General features: G+C 31.0%; 3 protein-coding genes across 4 annotated transcripts; 1 reads left to right on the plus strand and 2 right to left on the minus strand.

Moving 5' to 3' along the window:
* Positions 1–299: 299 nt before the first annotated feature.
* Positions 300–4290, minus strand: LOC116770271 (acetyl-coenzyme A transporter 1). Its single transcript, XM_032661679.2, has 8 exons — positions 4087–4290; positions 3755–3979; positions 3104–3393; positions 2576–2933; positions 2365–2484; positions 1841–2023; positions 737–958; positions 300–515 (listed from the first exon to the last, which is right to left on the minus strand). Exons 2-8 carry the CDS (start codon positions 3959–3961, stop codon positions 348–350), a joined length of 1548 nt encoding a protein of 515 aa, XP_032517570.2. The 5' UTR covers positions 3962–3979; positions 4087–4290; the 3' UTR covers positions 300–347.
* Positions 4291–4494: 204 nt separating this feature from the next.
* LOC116769917 (uncharacterized protein F21D5.5) lies at positions 4495–7491 on the plus strand. Of its 2 annotated transcripts, none has more exons than XM_061527823.1 (7): positions 4495–4505; positions 4806–4941; positions 5037–5731; positions 6190–6459; positions 6535–6684; positions 6983–7188; positions 7312–7491. In XM_061527823.1, exons 2-7 carry the CDS (start codon positions 4809–4811, stop codon positions 7433–7435), a joined length of 1578 nt encoding a protein of 525 aa, XP_061383807.1. In that variant the 5' UTR covers positions 4495–4505; positions 4806–4808; the 3' UTR covers positions 7436–7491. The 2 variants fall into 2 exon arrangements, with proteins under 2 accessions (XP_061383807.1, XP_061383806.1); XM_061527822.1 differs by lacking the exon at positions 4495–4505 and adding an exon at positions 4684–4702.
* Positions 7485–14835, minus strand: LOC116770190 (uncharacterized). Its single transcript, XM_061527820.1, has 13 exons — positions 14698–14835; positions 14160–14352; positions 13649–13959; positions 13450–13578; positions 13227–13381; positions 12913–13154; positions 12538–12687; positions 12324–12470; positions 11838–12055; positions 11382–11547; positions 10795–10959; positions 10053–10188; positions 7485–8727 (listed from the first exon to the last, which is right to left on the minus strand). The coding sequence occupies exons 2-13, from the start codon at positions 14308–14310 to the stop codon at positions 8724–8726; spliced, it is 1974 nt and encodes a 657-aa protein (XP_061383804.1). The 5' UTR covers positions 14311–14352; positions 14698–14835; the 3' UTR covers positions 7485–8723.
* Between the last annotated feature and the right edge of the window lie 731 nt (positions 14836–15566).

Below are 15566 nucleotides of genomic sequence, written 5' to 3' on the forward strand. Positions count from 1 at the left end.
ATATATACGGTTATATAAATAGCGTAACACAACTCATACGACATTTGTACTAGTTCAAATTATAAATAATCTTATAAAATATCACAATATTATCTAATTAGTATTTATAATTATTTATACTCATTTCAGAGCTCACTCTATTTTGGAGGCGGGTATATATGTTACTTTATTTTATAAAATACTTTATCATAGACAGAGATACGAAAAAATAAAAATTTACATCATCCGGGGATATATTTGAATACATTTTTATTCTCAGAAGGTCGGAAAAAGTATTAATAGCGAGAAAAAAAAACTAAAATGTTTGTGCCTTATATTTAATGAGCTAAGATGTATCGCATTCAGTCTTATCTGTTACGGTTTATTTGCCATGAGGATGACGGCAATCGCTGGAGTCTGCTTATAGTTTTTCTTCCCCATTGAAGCCAGAGGAATCCAGCGATAAGACATATCACTACTTCTATATAAAAACCGTCGATTCTTATATTACACGTGCCGCCATTTGCTTTACACTCCTGCAGAACAGACAAAATAAATAATTAATAAATTATATATTGTACAATACAATAATGTAACATTGAATTATTATTATTATTATTATAGTCTGAACATTATATATATGAATATAATAAAACACTTGATGATTAAGAAATCAATACTTATTGCATCATTGCCATTGACTTAAATAAATGTAAAAATTATTTAATATTTAAATATGTGTATGACTTATAATAACCTCAGTTTCCAAGGGCGATGCACAAGTATTATCAATTAAGGTAGAGCCACTGCAGGATTTAAATGTCAGATGGTCTATGGCCCATAAAGCTAACGTGTTAGGCCAATTGGTTCCCAGATTTGACACAGTGTTTAATAAGGTCATATATGTTCCGCCGACGGCCGGGTCGGAGACCTTAGCGAAGAACGCCATAACAGCCACGAACATACAGTACAAGCAGGTCTGAAATAACATAAGTAAATTTTTTTACAAAATTAATGATAAGATTTTAAAGTCTGTCCAGAAACTTTGTTTATTTATTTGACTTCTCTACTTAATTTACATTTCATGCAATCTTCGAGTGATTTTATGTTTTTGATATAAACAACACCTAGTTCCTGAAATACATTTTCACAGGCACCCTATTTTTTTTTTTACTAAATTCAACATAAAGATAAGTAAGCATAATAAATTAGTCCTACGCTCGATCGCTTTGTTATTATCACTTTTTTTTTTATATTATTGCCTTCATCCATACAAAGACGTGCACAGTATATTCTGCCAGTGTCAGTTATTATCACATAACATAAATTAGAATCGATAACATGTCACATGGACGACCTTGAGAACCGTATCAAATATCAAATTCAAATAGGCAAGTGCCTTTATCTTATGATAACAATATATAATTTACGTTAAACAAATACATAAGAAAGGAAATAGTATATAATACATATCATTTATGAAGCATCCGTGTCTACGTAATAGTTTTTATTATTAATTATTTAGCAATAGGATGTTTGAATAATTAAAATACGAAACAAATTGTTACAACACTACAAAAGATTGTATTTTTTTTAACCAAATTAACTAACACAGTGTGTGATAACACAATTTTTACAAAATATAAAAAAAATAATAATAAACGCTTGCCATTATTTACAAGGAAGTGATATTTAAAATATGAATGTGATTTTCAAAGATAATAAAGCAATTAACAGTAATCAATCTAATTCCAAGTGTTTTTTGACATGATGAACAATTTGAGATATATTTTAAAAGTATTCCCTAGAATGTGTCAAATATGTTATTGGAACAGTTTGTCTGGTATTAATATAAACTCACCTGATGAAATACATAAAGTGACATAAGAATGAACAAATATGAATAGGATGGGCCGCTATCTGATAGTAGTGTCGGTGTTAAGGCTACAAGTATGGCAGCCAGCGGTCCAACCAACAACCGTAGTGGGAACGCCCGAAGCCAGAGGGATAACGGAGCTGGGCCAGTTGTGTGTTTTGCTAGTATCTGAAAATTAAAAATACATCTTAATATTAAAATTAATACTTCAACCAAAAGAAAATTTTCTCTACACGTCATTGCTAAGCCCATACATTGTATACTTCCTAAGGCTGGGTGTAATCTGGTATTATAAATTATAAAATTAATTTCACAAAATACATATCATGAATATAATTAAATTAAGTACAGTAATACTATTAGGTTAATAAGTAAATAATAATCACAATTAAAATTAACGTCAGCCTTAAAATCAAGCCAATGCTATGACGAGAGTCAATAAACATATTAATATAATTTGGACAGCTACATACAAACATATTCTAAATCATACATCGATAAGTACTAACCACAGGCATGATAATTTGTACAGGAACTAGCGGTACTGCTAGGAGCGCCAAATCTTCTCTAGGAACACCAGCTTCGACTAGTTTTAAGCCAGACACAGCATCACTTGCACAGAAACCGAGCTGATAAAAACAATTATACAAGTAAAGAAAACTTCTCCTTTAAAATTCTCATAACAATAGTGAATTTTATGTAACACAATTACTTAATCACCTTAGCCGTGAATAACACTAAAGTCAATGTTCTAACAGCTGGCAATTTCACAATAGTATACAGTTGTTTGTATGCATTCACAATATCTTTCATACCCTTTGTTTGACTTTCCTTTGTAGTAACAGTGTCGTTGGCTTCGTGTTTGAAAATTGCTATAAAAGTGGTCGTAACAATAAAAACCCAGCCCCATAAAAGCAAAAAGCTAGCTAATGTTACGAGGCCGGTTTCTTCTGGTACTGTCCTTAAATACTTATTGCAAAAATATGGAGATTCCAGAGCTAAGAATAATACATATCCAAGGAAAAATCCAGCCGTTTGTCCAACCGTGTTACATGTAGAGGCATGACCAACATTACACCTAAAAAAGTTTTATGTTCATTTTAATATCTATACCATAATATAATTCACAAATATACAAACTATTTCATTCTTCTGTTTATGTATATTTTGCATAAAACATTATAGCTAATATACAGTTTTAAGATTGCAATTTTTTTTTTATAGGGACATTTAAAAATAAATCCTCACCGCTTAAGCATAGTCAGAGCCCAACCGTCAACAGCGATATCTTGAGTGGCGGCCAAAAAGTTGAGTAGTAAAAATGTTACAGTTAGTATTGCCATTGATGGTGCCTTTTCTTCTGACCCCAACCAGTCGGTTATACATGTTGACATCAAAATCATGCCTATACCAATCAAATATTGTATGGGAACAAGCCATGTTTTCCTCCTCCCAAACTTCGGCCAGAACAATGCGTCCACTATGGGAGCCCACAACAGTTTAACACTGAACGGCCAATTGACAAAACTAAACTCAGCCTGTAATTTAAAAAAATAAAAGTTTTTATTGTTTTGAAAATAGTTTCGTTAATTAAAGATTAATTTTTTCAAAAATTTTATAATAGTTCTTTAAACTGCAAGTTTTATTGACACAATATATATTGATTACTTAATAAAGAGCATTGTAAAATGCATAGTATCATAAAAATCTACTGATTTCTTATGTAGCAGTCATGTTAGTCTTGTAATTGTTGCAAAAAAAAGTGAAATATGACAGGAAGAAACATTAGTAATTATTAATTTAATCCCATTCCATATCTTAAATTTAATTTCAAGCAATAGCAAAAGCAATTAAAACTCAGGGTTATTAATTTTTGATTGCCTATTAGTTTTTAATTACCTGTTGAGTGTATGTAATGCCACGATTTTGTAATAACATAGGCACAGCTCCAGCCAGACCCAACGGAATGCCTTGAAGTGTATACAGAAAAAGTAAAACTGCTATGTTTAATTCATCTCCTTTTATATTACTTTGGTTAAAAACTGGATCACCATTTTCAAGCAATTCTTCCTTTTCATGAGAACGCTTTCTTTTAGTTAAAGACATTATGGCAGACTGTAACGCCTAATAAAACAGGGAAATTATTATTGTCAGTATAATAATACACGTTTGCCAACAATTTACACCACGTCAATAAATATTAAAAATGTAAACAGCTATCACTGTTTTACCTTAATTGTCACAGTTAGTACAATTCAGCTAATTTTGTAATAAAACTGTTAAAACTCTGTTATTTTTATTTTATTTTTTCCAAGCCCTCATTTAATTTTCCACTTATTTAGTCTATTAGATCTAAATTTCCGTATTTTTTCCAATTAATTAATTGTCACTGTCACACGGTGAATCGGGCAGGTGACTGGTCGACTCAGTAATAGTTTGAAAGTGCGTGGGAATTTTAGTATGGTTGGTGAATAAACGTTCTGAAATAAATCATTAATAAGTTTTTCAATATTTTTGATTAGTGCTATTACTAGTACATGAATATATGTATACATTTTATAACTCCCGCATTAAACATCTAAATTAAAAATAAGCATTGAATATGAACTTATTTACAGTTCCAATAGATTTTTCTTTTAATAAAAATGTTGTAAGTGTTTTGATACTGTGACATTTATTTTACTCACTATTTTTTGTTTTGTGCCCTAAAATATTAAATCAAATAAAGGAATATAATTTCTTTACATTTCTCTTCAAATTTTTTTTATGATAATTATAATAAGAATCTAAAATCCATACAAATAAATCAGCTGTTGTTGTTTGTGGCCATATGTGTCAAATCCTTAGGTAAACGATTTTTGAAAACAGTGTTTCTTTTTATTATTTTAAATAAATATTTATTTATTCATGTTTTTTCAATAAAATAAAACAAAAATTCGAAACTTATTAGAGAATGATACGACAATGCTTCCTACGATGTTTACTAGATTCGCATTCTCCTATTAAATTACCACATAATGTAGATGTTATAGTTGGACGCAGTAAAATTACTAAAATAAAGGACCAGTCCTGTTCTCGTCAACAGAGTAAGTACAAAATAAGTCAGTTTTGCATGCAAAGAATTTAGATAGGTTTCGAATTTGCAAAAATTTATTACTTTCCACTATGATTATTTTTCCAGTTACTTTAAAAGCCGATTGCGAAGAATGCTCTGTCGAATTAAAATCGATTGGTATTAATCCATCAGGTTTGGATGGTTTTGCTCTAGAGAGAAATAGCTTGTATAAATTACAACATGGGAGCAGAGTTGAGATATTATTAAACAATTATATTCATGTAATTGAGTTTGAACCACCACCTGATAATCACAGTGAACAAAAACAGAATAAAAGGAAACTGGAAGAAGACATTGTGGATTCAGCTCCACGTAAGAAATCAAAAACTGAAGCTGAGTTAATCAAAGTGAGTACTAAAGAGGCTGGTAAAGATATGTGGGAAGAAATTGATAAAGGTGAAGTGTATATGTTTACCGCTAAGGGAGTAAAATCTAGCAGTAGAATAGCAGCTTTTGACATGGATGGAACATTGATAAAGACCAAGTCTGGGAAGGTTCATCCTGTTGATGTCAATGATTGGCAAATTGCCATGCCGCAAGTCCCACAGAAGCTGTCGGACAAATTTGAAGAAGGTTATAAGATTGTGATTCTTAGTAACCAATCACCAATTGGAAGTGGCAGAGTTAGAATTGACGATTTTAAGAAAAAAATTGAGGGTCTAGTGCAGAAATTAAATGTCCCAGTACAAGTCTACTTAGCTACAGGTAAAGGAATTTACAGAAAACCTATGACAGGCATGTGGAAAATTTTATCTGAAAAGGTATTTTTACATTCCATATAACAAATAGTACAATCGTTTATTGTTAGTTCTTTGTACCAATTTTAATATTTGTGATACAAAAGAATTTTATCGTCTTTTGTCATTTTCTGTGATTAGAGATACCTATATTTTTCTTAGATCTTCACATTTTAATTTATTAACACAAGTAAGGTTTATTAAAGTGATATTTTTATCTGGACTCCTGTGATTATGATAGTTGAAAAGCATTTTAAATAACAAGATAATCACAATGATGTTAAAATATTTATGTGTAAGTCATAAATGATTAAAAACGTGTTAGGTAAATTATATATCATATTAATAAGTTATGTAATTTCATGAAAGCAGTGCCATCAATAAAAAGTACTATTAATGTGATCTAAGATTTACGCGAGTTTTAGTCATTTAAAAAGTACTGTTTTCTGGGATATAAAGATTAATTTCAAATGTTTTTGCAGTATAATGATGATATACTGATTGATATGGATAACAGTTTTTACTGTGGAGATGCGGCAGGCAGAGCAGCTAATTGGGCTCCAGGAAGGAAGAAAGATCACTCAATGGCTGATATACTTCTAGCCGAGAACCTTGGACTAAAATTTTATACACCAGAACAGTTTTTCTTAGGACACTCAATTGCAAATGTTCCGATGAGCAAACCGGAATTCATACCAAAAGAAGTAACAGCAGAGCCTTTTAATGAGGATTTAATTAGTGATGAAAAGGAGGTTAGTTATAGAAATAGTATTGAAAATGTAATGTAAAAAACATATTCTTTTTGTATACTGTCTCGTTTCTTTCAGCTTCTTGTTCTGGTAGGCTATCCTGGTAGTGGTAAATCATTCATAGCAAAATTAATTGAACAGAAATCAGGAAGCAGATATGTTACAGTGTGTAGAGATGTTCTTGGTACTTGGCAAAAATGTGCCTCGGAAGCATCTAAGTTACTGAAGGTATTTTATAACTTAAATACTATGAAATGCTCAATGTTGTATGTTTATAAAATCCTGTCTTATTTTATGAAACCAAATGTGCAAGTCTGTTAGTAAGAATGTACTTTTTAATTCACAAATTTTTATTTGTCTTCAATCTCTTAGCAAGAAAACTCATAACTTAGTGGCTTGCTATGCTTAAATTATTTGATAAACACTGTGTTAATGTTTATTGAAATATAAAATATATAGAGACCAAAATAGTATAGCCCAAATATATGAATGCATAGTTAATACAAATATTTTAATATATTTCCAGCAAGGCAAGAGTGTGATTGTAGATAGCACAAACCCAGATACAGAGTCCCGGTCTCGTTGGACCTCCATAGCCAAAAATTTAAATGTACAATGCCGTTGTGCAAGGATGATGACCACCAAAGCACATTCATTACACAATAATAAGTTTAGAGAGATTATGAAGTTTAAACATGTGCCTGTCAATGAAATAGTATTCCATAGTTACAAGTAAGTGGGTTTTTTCTTTTTGGTCATGGGACAATAGTCCCATAATTTATATAATTTATAGTCTGAATAAGCGATCTCATAGAAATTTTAACATAATTTATTAAATAACAATCTATTTTTCAGGAATAAATTTGTTCCACCGTCACTAACGGAGGGATTTAAAGAAATAATAGAAGTCAAATTTAACCCTACTTTCAAAGACGACGAAGCCGAAAAAACATATAGAATGTATTTATTGGAAAAATAACATCATCAATAATAATGTCTTTGGAAAATATGAATAAAACGTAATAAAATACAGCATATTATTCTTTTATTGCAAAACTGACTTGACAAATGACAACCAACTTTGATATTTATAAGGCCGACTGCTATTAATTATGACAGTAAATACTTTTTTGTATTTTCGACCTTGACATTGACAGTTTGAAATATTTATAACGTTCCTGACTTCAATGATTTATTTGGATTTATTTATGTAGAATCTTGAATCTGCATAAATAAATATAGTGTCAGTGTCAAGATCGACAGTAAAAACTATTAAACACAATAAATATAATGCCTAATACACATCATTTATAACTATAAAAGCATAGAATTATAAAAATATATCTATATAACAGTAATATGTGCTTCATTATAAAACTTTTAAGGCTGCCAATGATTTACATCTATTCATTATATGATACAGTTTGTTTTAAGCCATGTGTTTTAATTTCCAAAAAGTTACTAGGTGTGTAAGCAATAAATCAGATACAATAATTATTATCAATGACTATAATATAGGCACATTTTTCTCTAATTATCATAGTGAAAGGCAATTTAGCTAGCGATTTTGCAATATTATATTTTAAAATATCTTCTTCTAAATATTTTTTTCAGTAACAAAATCTCTATATTTTTATCAAGTAAAAGTACAATTGGTTTGCTACTATACACTAAGAATATACAAAACACCTTTGAATCTCTACACTCTTCATGTAATTTTTTGGCCTGTAATTCGAAACACATATAACTTCTTAATAATTGTTGAATATCACAGCAGGTGATATTGTAATTAATTTTGAAATCTTTAATGTCGACATTTAGGTAGTATTTACATGAATGGACGGATGATAGCAAATTTTTTAAATCATATAACTTCGTGTTATCGTCTTACAAAAAGCTATTAAATACTATTTTTTATTTACTAATATCTAATAGAACAATTTCAGCAAGGTACTTTTAACATATTGTATTTTTTGCGTTGCAAGAGTTTTGGATATTTTAATTGACTAAAATTGAAGATTTCATTTCAGTTTAAAAAAAATCTTCTTTAAAACGACATATATATTTTGTTTGACCCTATTTAAAGAATTTTCTACTTAATGGGCTCTGATTTTAAGTGAATTATTAATGGATATTTTATGAATTGTTTATGTTTATTTTGTGATGATGATTATCGTTTTTGGTTCATGTCATTCGACGTCAGCATCCAAACCTTCATCATCTTCTTCTAACAGATTATCAAGACTCGAATCCGAGTCATCTTCTTGTCATCTAAAAAAAAAATTTGTGTTAACTTCGGTAAATCTGAAGGTACTTTTAAATAACATGTAAATATTGCATTAACCATAAAGTAATAGTGCCAAATGTTACGGAGCCTGCTGAAATATGGCTCTGATATTTTAAGCTCATTTTTATTGATCATTATTTACTACTTAAGGGCTTAATAAATTCAATAATACATGCTAATTGCTAGATTGAAAACACTTGACTTCACATGACGTGGAATTTACTACTCAGAGCTTCTATTCAAAGTCGATCTTTAAAAGATACTGAAGAAATTATAGGAGGTCGAAGGACCTCCAAATGACTTTATGACGGTTCTACGATTGCATAATCCTGCACTATATGTAAATAAGGCAATGTAACATTTCTAACTTTGTTTAGTGACTAAAACTTTCATCTCGTCATCCATTGTCGATCGCGTTTGCTGAAAAGTAAACAAAAAGTCGGAAGGTGTAAAATAATAAAAATCGCTTAGGTATCTGAAAAACTTACTTTACATTACGATGCTATGTGGCCAAATTTACTTTACTGGACTTATTAACTGCCGGTACATATTTAAACTATATTGAGAATATGGTAGTTAACTAATTTTGAAAAACTAATTTACCATGTTCATGTTACAGATTCTATTTTATTTTATATGTTTAAGAACTATTTGCCACAATGGCCACAAAACGCGTCCAACTGTCATGGCGAGTCGTATTACGTCGCAGGTTGCAAAACAAAGAGCTGTTTGGTTGAGTGGTTAACAGGTTTTTACAAATCATCTATTAAAATGGATCACAAGTTTAATAAATATTGTTTAGTATCTCACTGTAAAAGTTCAACGATCAAAGTAGCAACAAAACTATTATCTTAGATATTATCTTCTATAATGTATGTGCCTTGAAAGGAACAAATACGTAAAAAAAGGCTACAACTGCAAGATGAGGCATAAATGTGGCTTGTAATGTAGAATGTAAAAATGTATTTTTGTGAGGATCATTTTGATGTAAGTTTTAACTTTCCTGTTATTAATTATGTACTCTAAATATATTTACCAGCTTTAACCCGCTTATATAAAATATAGAGTATGTCATTCATGCATAGGGCAACACGTCCTGGCTGATTAAAAGCAGCTATTTATCGGTGAAAATTTATGCAATCGGACCAGAAGTTTCAGAGATTACCCACTTATTGTTTTTCACATTTATAAATATTAAAATATCATTAAAATAGAAATCTTCAAAACATTTGCTTATCGTCAACTACGCTATTATAGCTGTGCTAATAATTTTGTATTTTCTTACGTCTAAGAGTCAGTTGATATATACCTGGCTATATAAACGGTGTCCACGTGGGTGAGTCTGGCTGAGGGAGCATGTCTTCGTCTTTTCTCGATAACTCCACGTGCATGATGAACTGCCAAGTCTCCGCACCAACGCTCACAGCGCGCGTATATCACTACGCCTGTCAAAATATTTTATTCTAACGAGTAGCGATCTTATACCGGTGTTGTTTTTGGAAATGGGTTCATATGACATGTTAACTGTTGGTTATTTCATATGTATACAGGAGATTTTAAACTACTAAGAAAATTTGTAATTTAACATGTTATGGTTTTGAGTTGTGGACCAATCTTTAGATATGTTTCAGGTAAAATATGCCATATCAGTTATTTTATATAGTGGAGCTCTCCATTGAAACTTCTTAGATGATTAAATGAATGCCTTTATTCCATTCGAAAAACTCCTTCGTGTTTTCTCCACACAGTATTATAATTCGTCTAACGAATAAAATCGTTGACGTTTTCAAAATATTCCACGATTCCAGTGTGAATGAAGCCATAACAAAAAAAAAGAGTACAATAGCTCTTGTTTAAAATCTGTAAAATTGTTCAATTTATTTAATAACTTTAAGTTATCATAATTGTTACCTGGTATAAGTACCTACTACTTGTCTTTGAAATTAATATATATTTCAGACTTCAGTTACACTTAACATATATACTTTTTTACTATAAAATTTATTTCCTTTATGTAGCAATATAATATAATAAACCCTTATATTACCTACCTGCTCCCGCAAAGAGTATTATAGCTGGCCACGAACTGACGAGTAACGGAGTAAGTAGTAAAGCAGATATTATCAATGTTAGCGGTGCTTGTATTGTCTGGAGACGTTTGATGCCTACTTTGTGAGAAGGTTGCCACGCTATGATAATGAGCCCACACAACCATACTGGATAAACAGAAATTACATCACATATATTAAGGATAAACAATTTCAAGGCGATAATCAATATGACGAAAATTATTTTATGAATACAGCCACCAGTAAAGATGAATTTAAACTTTTATAATTTTTTATCTATGAACATTCGTAAATGCCCAATTTTATGAAATCCGCTGTCGTGTAAAGTGTCCTTCAAACTTTGACATTGGAAAAATTGTATACAATTCCATTGTGAATGAAGCCATATTCATGAATGCCTCTTTATATAGCTTAGTAAAATATTCGCACATGACATTAGTGAAATCTATAAGGAAACGCCAATAACTCAAAAAATTAAATAGAATATAATGAAGCATAATATAAAAAAGTTTCTTGTATATTTTATTTTCGGGACATAGTTATGGACTTGAATTGTGAAATATCCTTACACGGCACTCCAATAGCGAACATGGGTAAACGCAGATTGTCTTTACAAGAACCGATAGCTATGAGCGCGTCCGATGTCACTTGTATCGCTGCTCCTACGGCTGACCACTTTGCGCCACGAACACAGGGCGGGGTAGGGACAGTAGCTTCTGGGATTGCTGTCACTACCTGATGACCAAAAAATATACACTCATCATTCAACCCACCAATCTATCATGAACTTAATTGTTTAAAATACATAAATACATCTAAAAATCATTTGCACATAATTTTGATTTGATTAATTATTGAACATTTTTAAACAACTGCATTTAATTTTTTTTATAGATTTGCTTCGTAGATAAGCTGATCATTTGGATGTATAATGTTATTTCGCTAGCAGAAATAAATTAATTCCATAAATGATATTAAAATTTATCATTCTATAAATGTTAAAGAGGGTCAATAAAAAGAGCAACCTGTATTCTATCTCTGTATTCCTTAACGATTGCATCGATATCAGTAGAGTCATCCCCTGAGGTTTCAGCATCGCTGCCATCAATATCAGATTGTACGTCTTCTTCTTCAGCTAGAGCGATGACTCTTGTACCGCTGCCGCCGCTGGTCACGTGATCTATTTCCTCCGTCGGACACCCTGTATACTCGTCCAGTAGAAGGCATTCACGATCATCTGGATCTAGCATAAGAATTCTTCATATATATCCGTTGACGTGTGTGAAGAAATTCTATTTAAATATAATTTAAATGCTGTTGATTTAAAAAAATTATTTATATTTAGGTTATAAATGAGATTAAATTTATTTACATGGATATACAACACATTTTATGTCTATTTGTGTGTTTTTTTTTATTTCTTACCACTAAAATTATTGATATTAGTAAGAATAAAAAAAAAATACAAAGCGGAAGCTAATTTTAGACTAAAATACTACTACGTTACTTACCTTTGCCGACTTTAGATTTTATGCTTTCAAGAGTTTTTGTATGACGAATAGCTGAAGGTATGAACCATAGACCTCGTTTTGCTTTTTTCTCAGAGCACTTCGCTGTACGTTCAGTAGTTTCATTCCCCAGACGTTTGTATTCTATATCTGAATATAAAACTAATTGTTTAATATGCTGTCGTATTTAATGTAATAAAAACATCTTAATTTGTACCTCCAGCTTCCATTTGTTCAGCTGTGGGCACACATCGCAATACTATAAAATGAAATGCCTGGATTGTAATACCAAGTAAATGACTGGCATTCATTAGCGTTATCATGTGTGACAATGGACAAGCAAATGCTAGAATTGCCGCTAGACTTCCTGGAAAACAAATAATGATAGTAGTATTGAAGTACTGGAATATAATCAAAATTATTTCATATTATTTTCTCAGCTTTCTTGATAAATCATTTTTTTGTCCTATTAAGTTAGTAACATATAAAAAAACATGTAAAACATATTTCTTGGTTGTTAATTATGCTTAATGTTAGAAAAATTGTAAAAATTCAGTAATCCGAAAAGAGGACTATGTATAATTTTGATTACCTGCAGTAAATACTGCCAAGACCGGACTGCCAGTTGTTGTACTCTCATAAGTCATAGATCTCGTAAGAACTTTCCATTCTGGTGATGCCAGGGTTACTAGAACGTTGAACAGTAACGGACAGAGTTCCGTCAAAGCCAGACAAATCCCTGCTACCGTAATGGCCGCTAATACAGGACAAATCCATCCTGCAGCTTTAGCCTCTAATAAGGTTGTAACAGGTAACGCAGCGTCAATAGTCGTTCTGAAACATGATATGAAAAATTAATTGCAATAATTTAAAATATATTATTTGCATGTGGAATATATTTCTCACCCTTTAAGCATATTTGTATAAAGAAAACACAGAGTGGCTAATGATAATGTAGGCAAAACTATCATTACAACAATCTTCTTCCTTAAACTCTCATCTTCTTTTGGAGGTAAAACCACGGCAAATGCATAGGAAATAGGCGCAGCTGCTGTAAATAACTGAAAATTCCATGTTAATTGACATAAAAAAATATATAATTATAATTATAATAAAAATTCGTTACTACCTCGTAAACAGTTATTGGTATGGGCATTTTTATATTTGTTATATCTAAGTTCATTAAACCAAATATTGCGAAACACTGGCTGAAAATATATAGCACCACCAATAGCATGAACGTGAACATTATGCTCTCCTGGAAACAGATTTTATAATAAAAAAAATATACATACAGACGTATATGAGAAGCTGTGTATAAAATTCACCTCTAAACCACACATGAACATGGCGCAAACAATCATAACAACAGTGACTCCTAAGACATCAGGCCAGGGTTCACCCAGTGATCGTGTTTCGTATCCAAATAGCCATCGTCTCGTACGACCTGCTGTAACATGATCTGCAGTAGCACTAAGGATTCTAGCACATACAGCTACTGCAACAAGGTGGGACAAGAACGACATCCACAACGCCATGAAGTCTGCGAACGACCTCAAGTTCCTCTCACGCCGACCTCTCACAGTTTTATTCGGCGGCAGCAATTCATCCAAATTCTTTAAATCTCGTGACGTGAACGCTAAAAACATAAATAAACTTTTATAAGAGCTGAAGTTTATTTTCGACTTTTAATATGTTGTTAACTTATTTAAAAATTAAATTATTCTCGACAAAATTCTAAGTAGCGAAATTATTTACCGATTGATGTTACTATTGTTTGTATTACATAATGCTTTTTTCTTTTTTGAAATTTATAAGCAAGTGTATAAGTCGACTTACTTGCTAAAGTTATGTAGGCGGCGAGCAGCATTATTGCCAGGACAGCACAATAGCTTGAGTTAGCAGCGGCAAGAGGAGCAAGCAGCAGTGCCCCGAGCGTCCAACGGGCACCGCAAGCCTCTCCACCTCCCAAAACACTCAGTCGACTCATTTTATAGTTGTTTAGTTAAGATACTTCATCAGGTTTACTAAGCTAAAATAATAATTAACTAAATTTTTTTTTCTTCTTATAAAATTTATTAGATTTAGATAGTCAGTCTTTTTTATTTTGGTTTTTATGTAAGCACTTTTATAGTCAAGGCATCAGAGCTTAATTAACCACTTGAATTGTTAGAAGTAAATGTAATTGTTGTAATGTAAATTTCAATCCATTTAAGAATAATTTTGCCTAATAATAGTTTCAGGCTTTTTCAAATTAAAATTTTATAGGGAAGGTATATTTGTTTATAAGTCTTTACACCTTATTTATTTGTGTTATTATTTTCTTGTAATTTAATTAAACACTTCATATTGAAATTACCGAATTAAAGTAACGTACCATGATTGTGATCACAGCTTAATTGATATCCACCAATCACTACATATTGCACTTATTTTCTTAATGAATTTGTTATAGAATATTCAAATGAAAGAAGTATTCCCGTGTAAGCAACACGCGGATAAGGTAGCTTTTCAGTTTTTATGCGACAAACAAGAGAAGAATAGGCGTATACTTCCGTCTCTTTCGTCTTTCTATAAATCGATACAAAACTGGAGCTAGGGTGACCAACAAAACAGACAATTTCGACATTTCTCTCTTAAAAAAAACCTAGACTTGAAACAATGTATTCTATAGTTTTTAGTGAACTAGAATTTCTTGTATAATTTTAAATTTATTAACTTATGGCAATAGTAACAAGCTGCTGCTGGGTAACCTGTAATTTATGGTAAATTGAAGCCACTTTCCTTAATGTTTTCGAAAGTGCCTTATATTTTTTGGCAATATAGACGTGAAAATAGGGAAACTTATTTGCCAAAAACTACACCAGTGTATGTATTATCTTTGCATAAAAAGTTATCTTAAGCTGAAAAATTATTAATGCTCATTAAAGCATTAATAATTTACATTACATAACTCTAACTGGAATATATCTATGTCCTCTTTAAGGACAGAATTTTTTGTTCAAGAAATATGCATAAGCTCGAGAACATAGTACTTTAGTGTTTAAAAATTAGACTTGCTATAACTAATTGCCATTTTGCATACATTTTCCTCTCGAAACCAACGTATAAATAAATTCGAAACAAAAGTGTACTGATTATATTAATGTACGTCTGATATATATGTATTGTGGTCGAATTGGACAAACTTATAATTTTTATTTTATTTCAAAACATATATTGATATCTTTATGATTCATTGAAAAG

Source organism: Danaus plexippus (genome assembly GCF_018135715.1).
Source record: "Danaus plexippus chromosome 13 unlocalized genomic scaffold, MEX_DaPlex mxdp_15, whole genome shotgun sequence".
Lineage (NCBI taxonomy): Eukaryota > Metazoa > Arthropoda > Insecta > Lepidoptera > Nymphalidae > Danaus > Danaus plexippus.

Excerpts from the sequence above, each read along its gene's own strand:
- LOC116770271 (XM_032661679.2), bottom strand. The coding sequence starts at position 3,961 with ATGTCTTTAACTAAAAGAAAGCGTTCTCATGAAAAGGAAGAATTGCTT. Across the intron at positions 2,485-2,575 it reads TAGTGTTATTCACGGCTAAG|CTCGGTTTCTGTGCAAGTGA; the intron begins GTGATTAAGTAA and ends TGTTTTTATCAG. Across the intron at positions 516-736 it reads CATCGCCCTTGGAAACTGAG|GAGTGTAAAGCAAATGGCGG; the intron begins GTTATTATAAGT and ends TCTGTTCTGCAG.
- LOC116769917 (XM_061527823.1), top strand. The coding sequence starts at position 4,809 with ATGATACGACAATGCTTCCTACGATGTTTACTAGATTCGCATTCTCCT. Across the intron at positions 5,732-6,189 it reads GGAAAATTTTATCTGAAAAG|TATAATGATGATATACTGAT; the intron begins GTATTTTTACAT and ends ATGTTTTTGCAG. Across the intron at positions 6,685-6,982 it reads AAGCATCTAAGTTACTGAAG|CAAGGCAAGAGTGTGATTGT; the intron begins GTATTTTATAAC and ends ATATATTTCCAG.
- LOC116770190 (XM_061527820.1), bottom strand. The coding sequence starts at position 14,310 with ATGAGTCGACTGAGTGTTTTGGGAGGTGGAGAGGCTTGCGGTGCCCGT. Across the intron at positions 13,155-13,226 it reads TATACAAATATGCTTAAAGG|AACGACTATTGACGCTGCGT; the intron begins GTGAGAAATATA and ends ATCATGTTTCAG. Across the intron at positions 10,189-10,794 it reads AATACTCTTTGCGGGAGCAG|GCGTAGTGATATACGCGCGC; the intron begins GTAGGTAATATA and ends ATATTTTGACAG.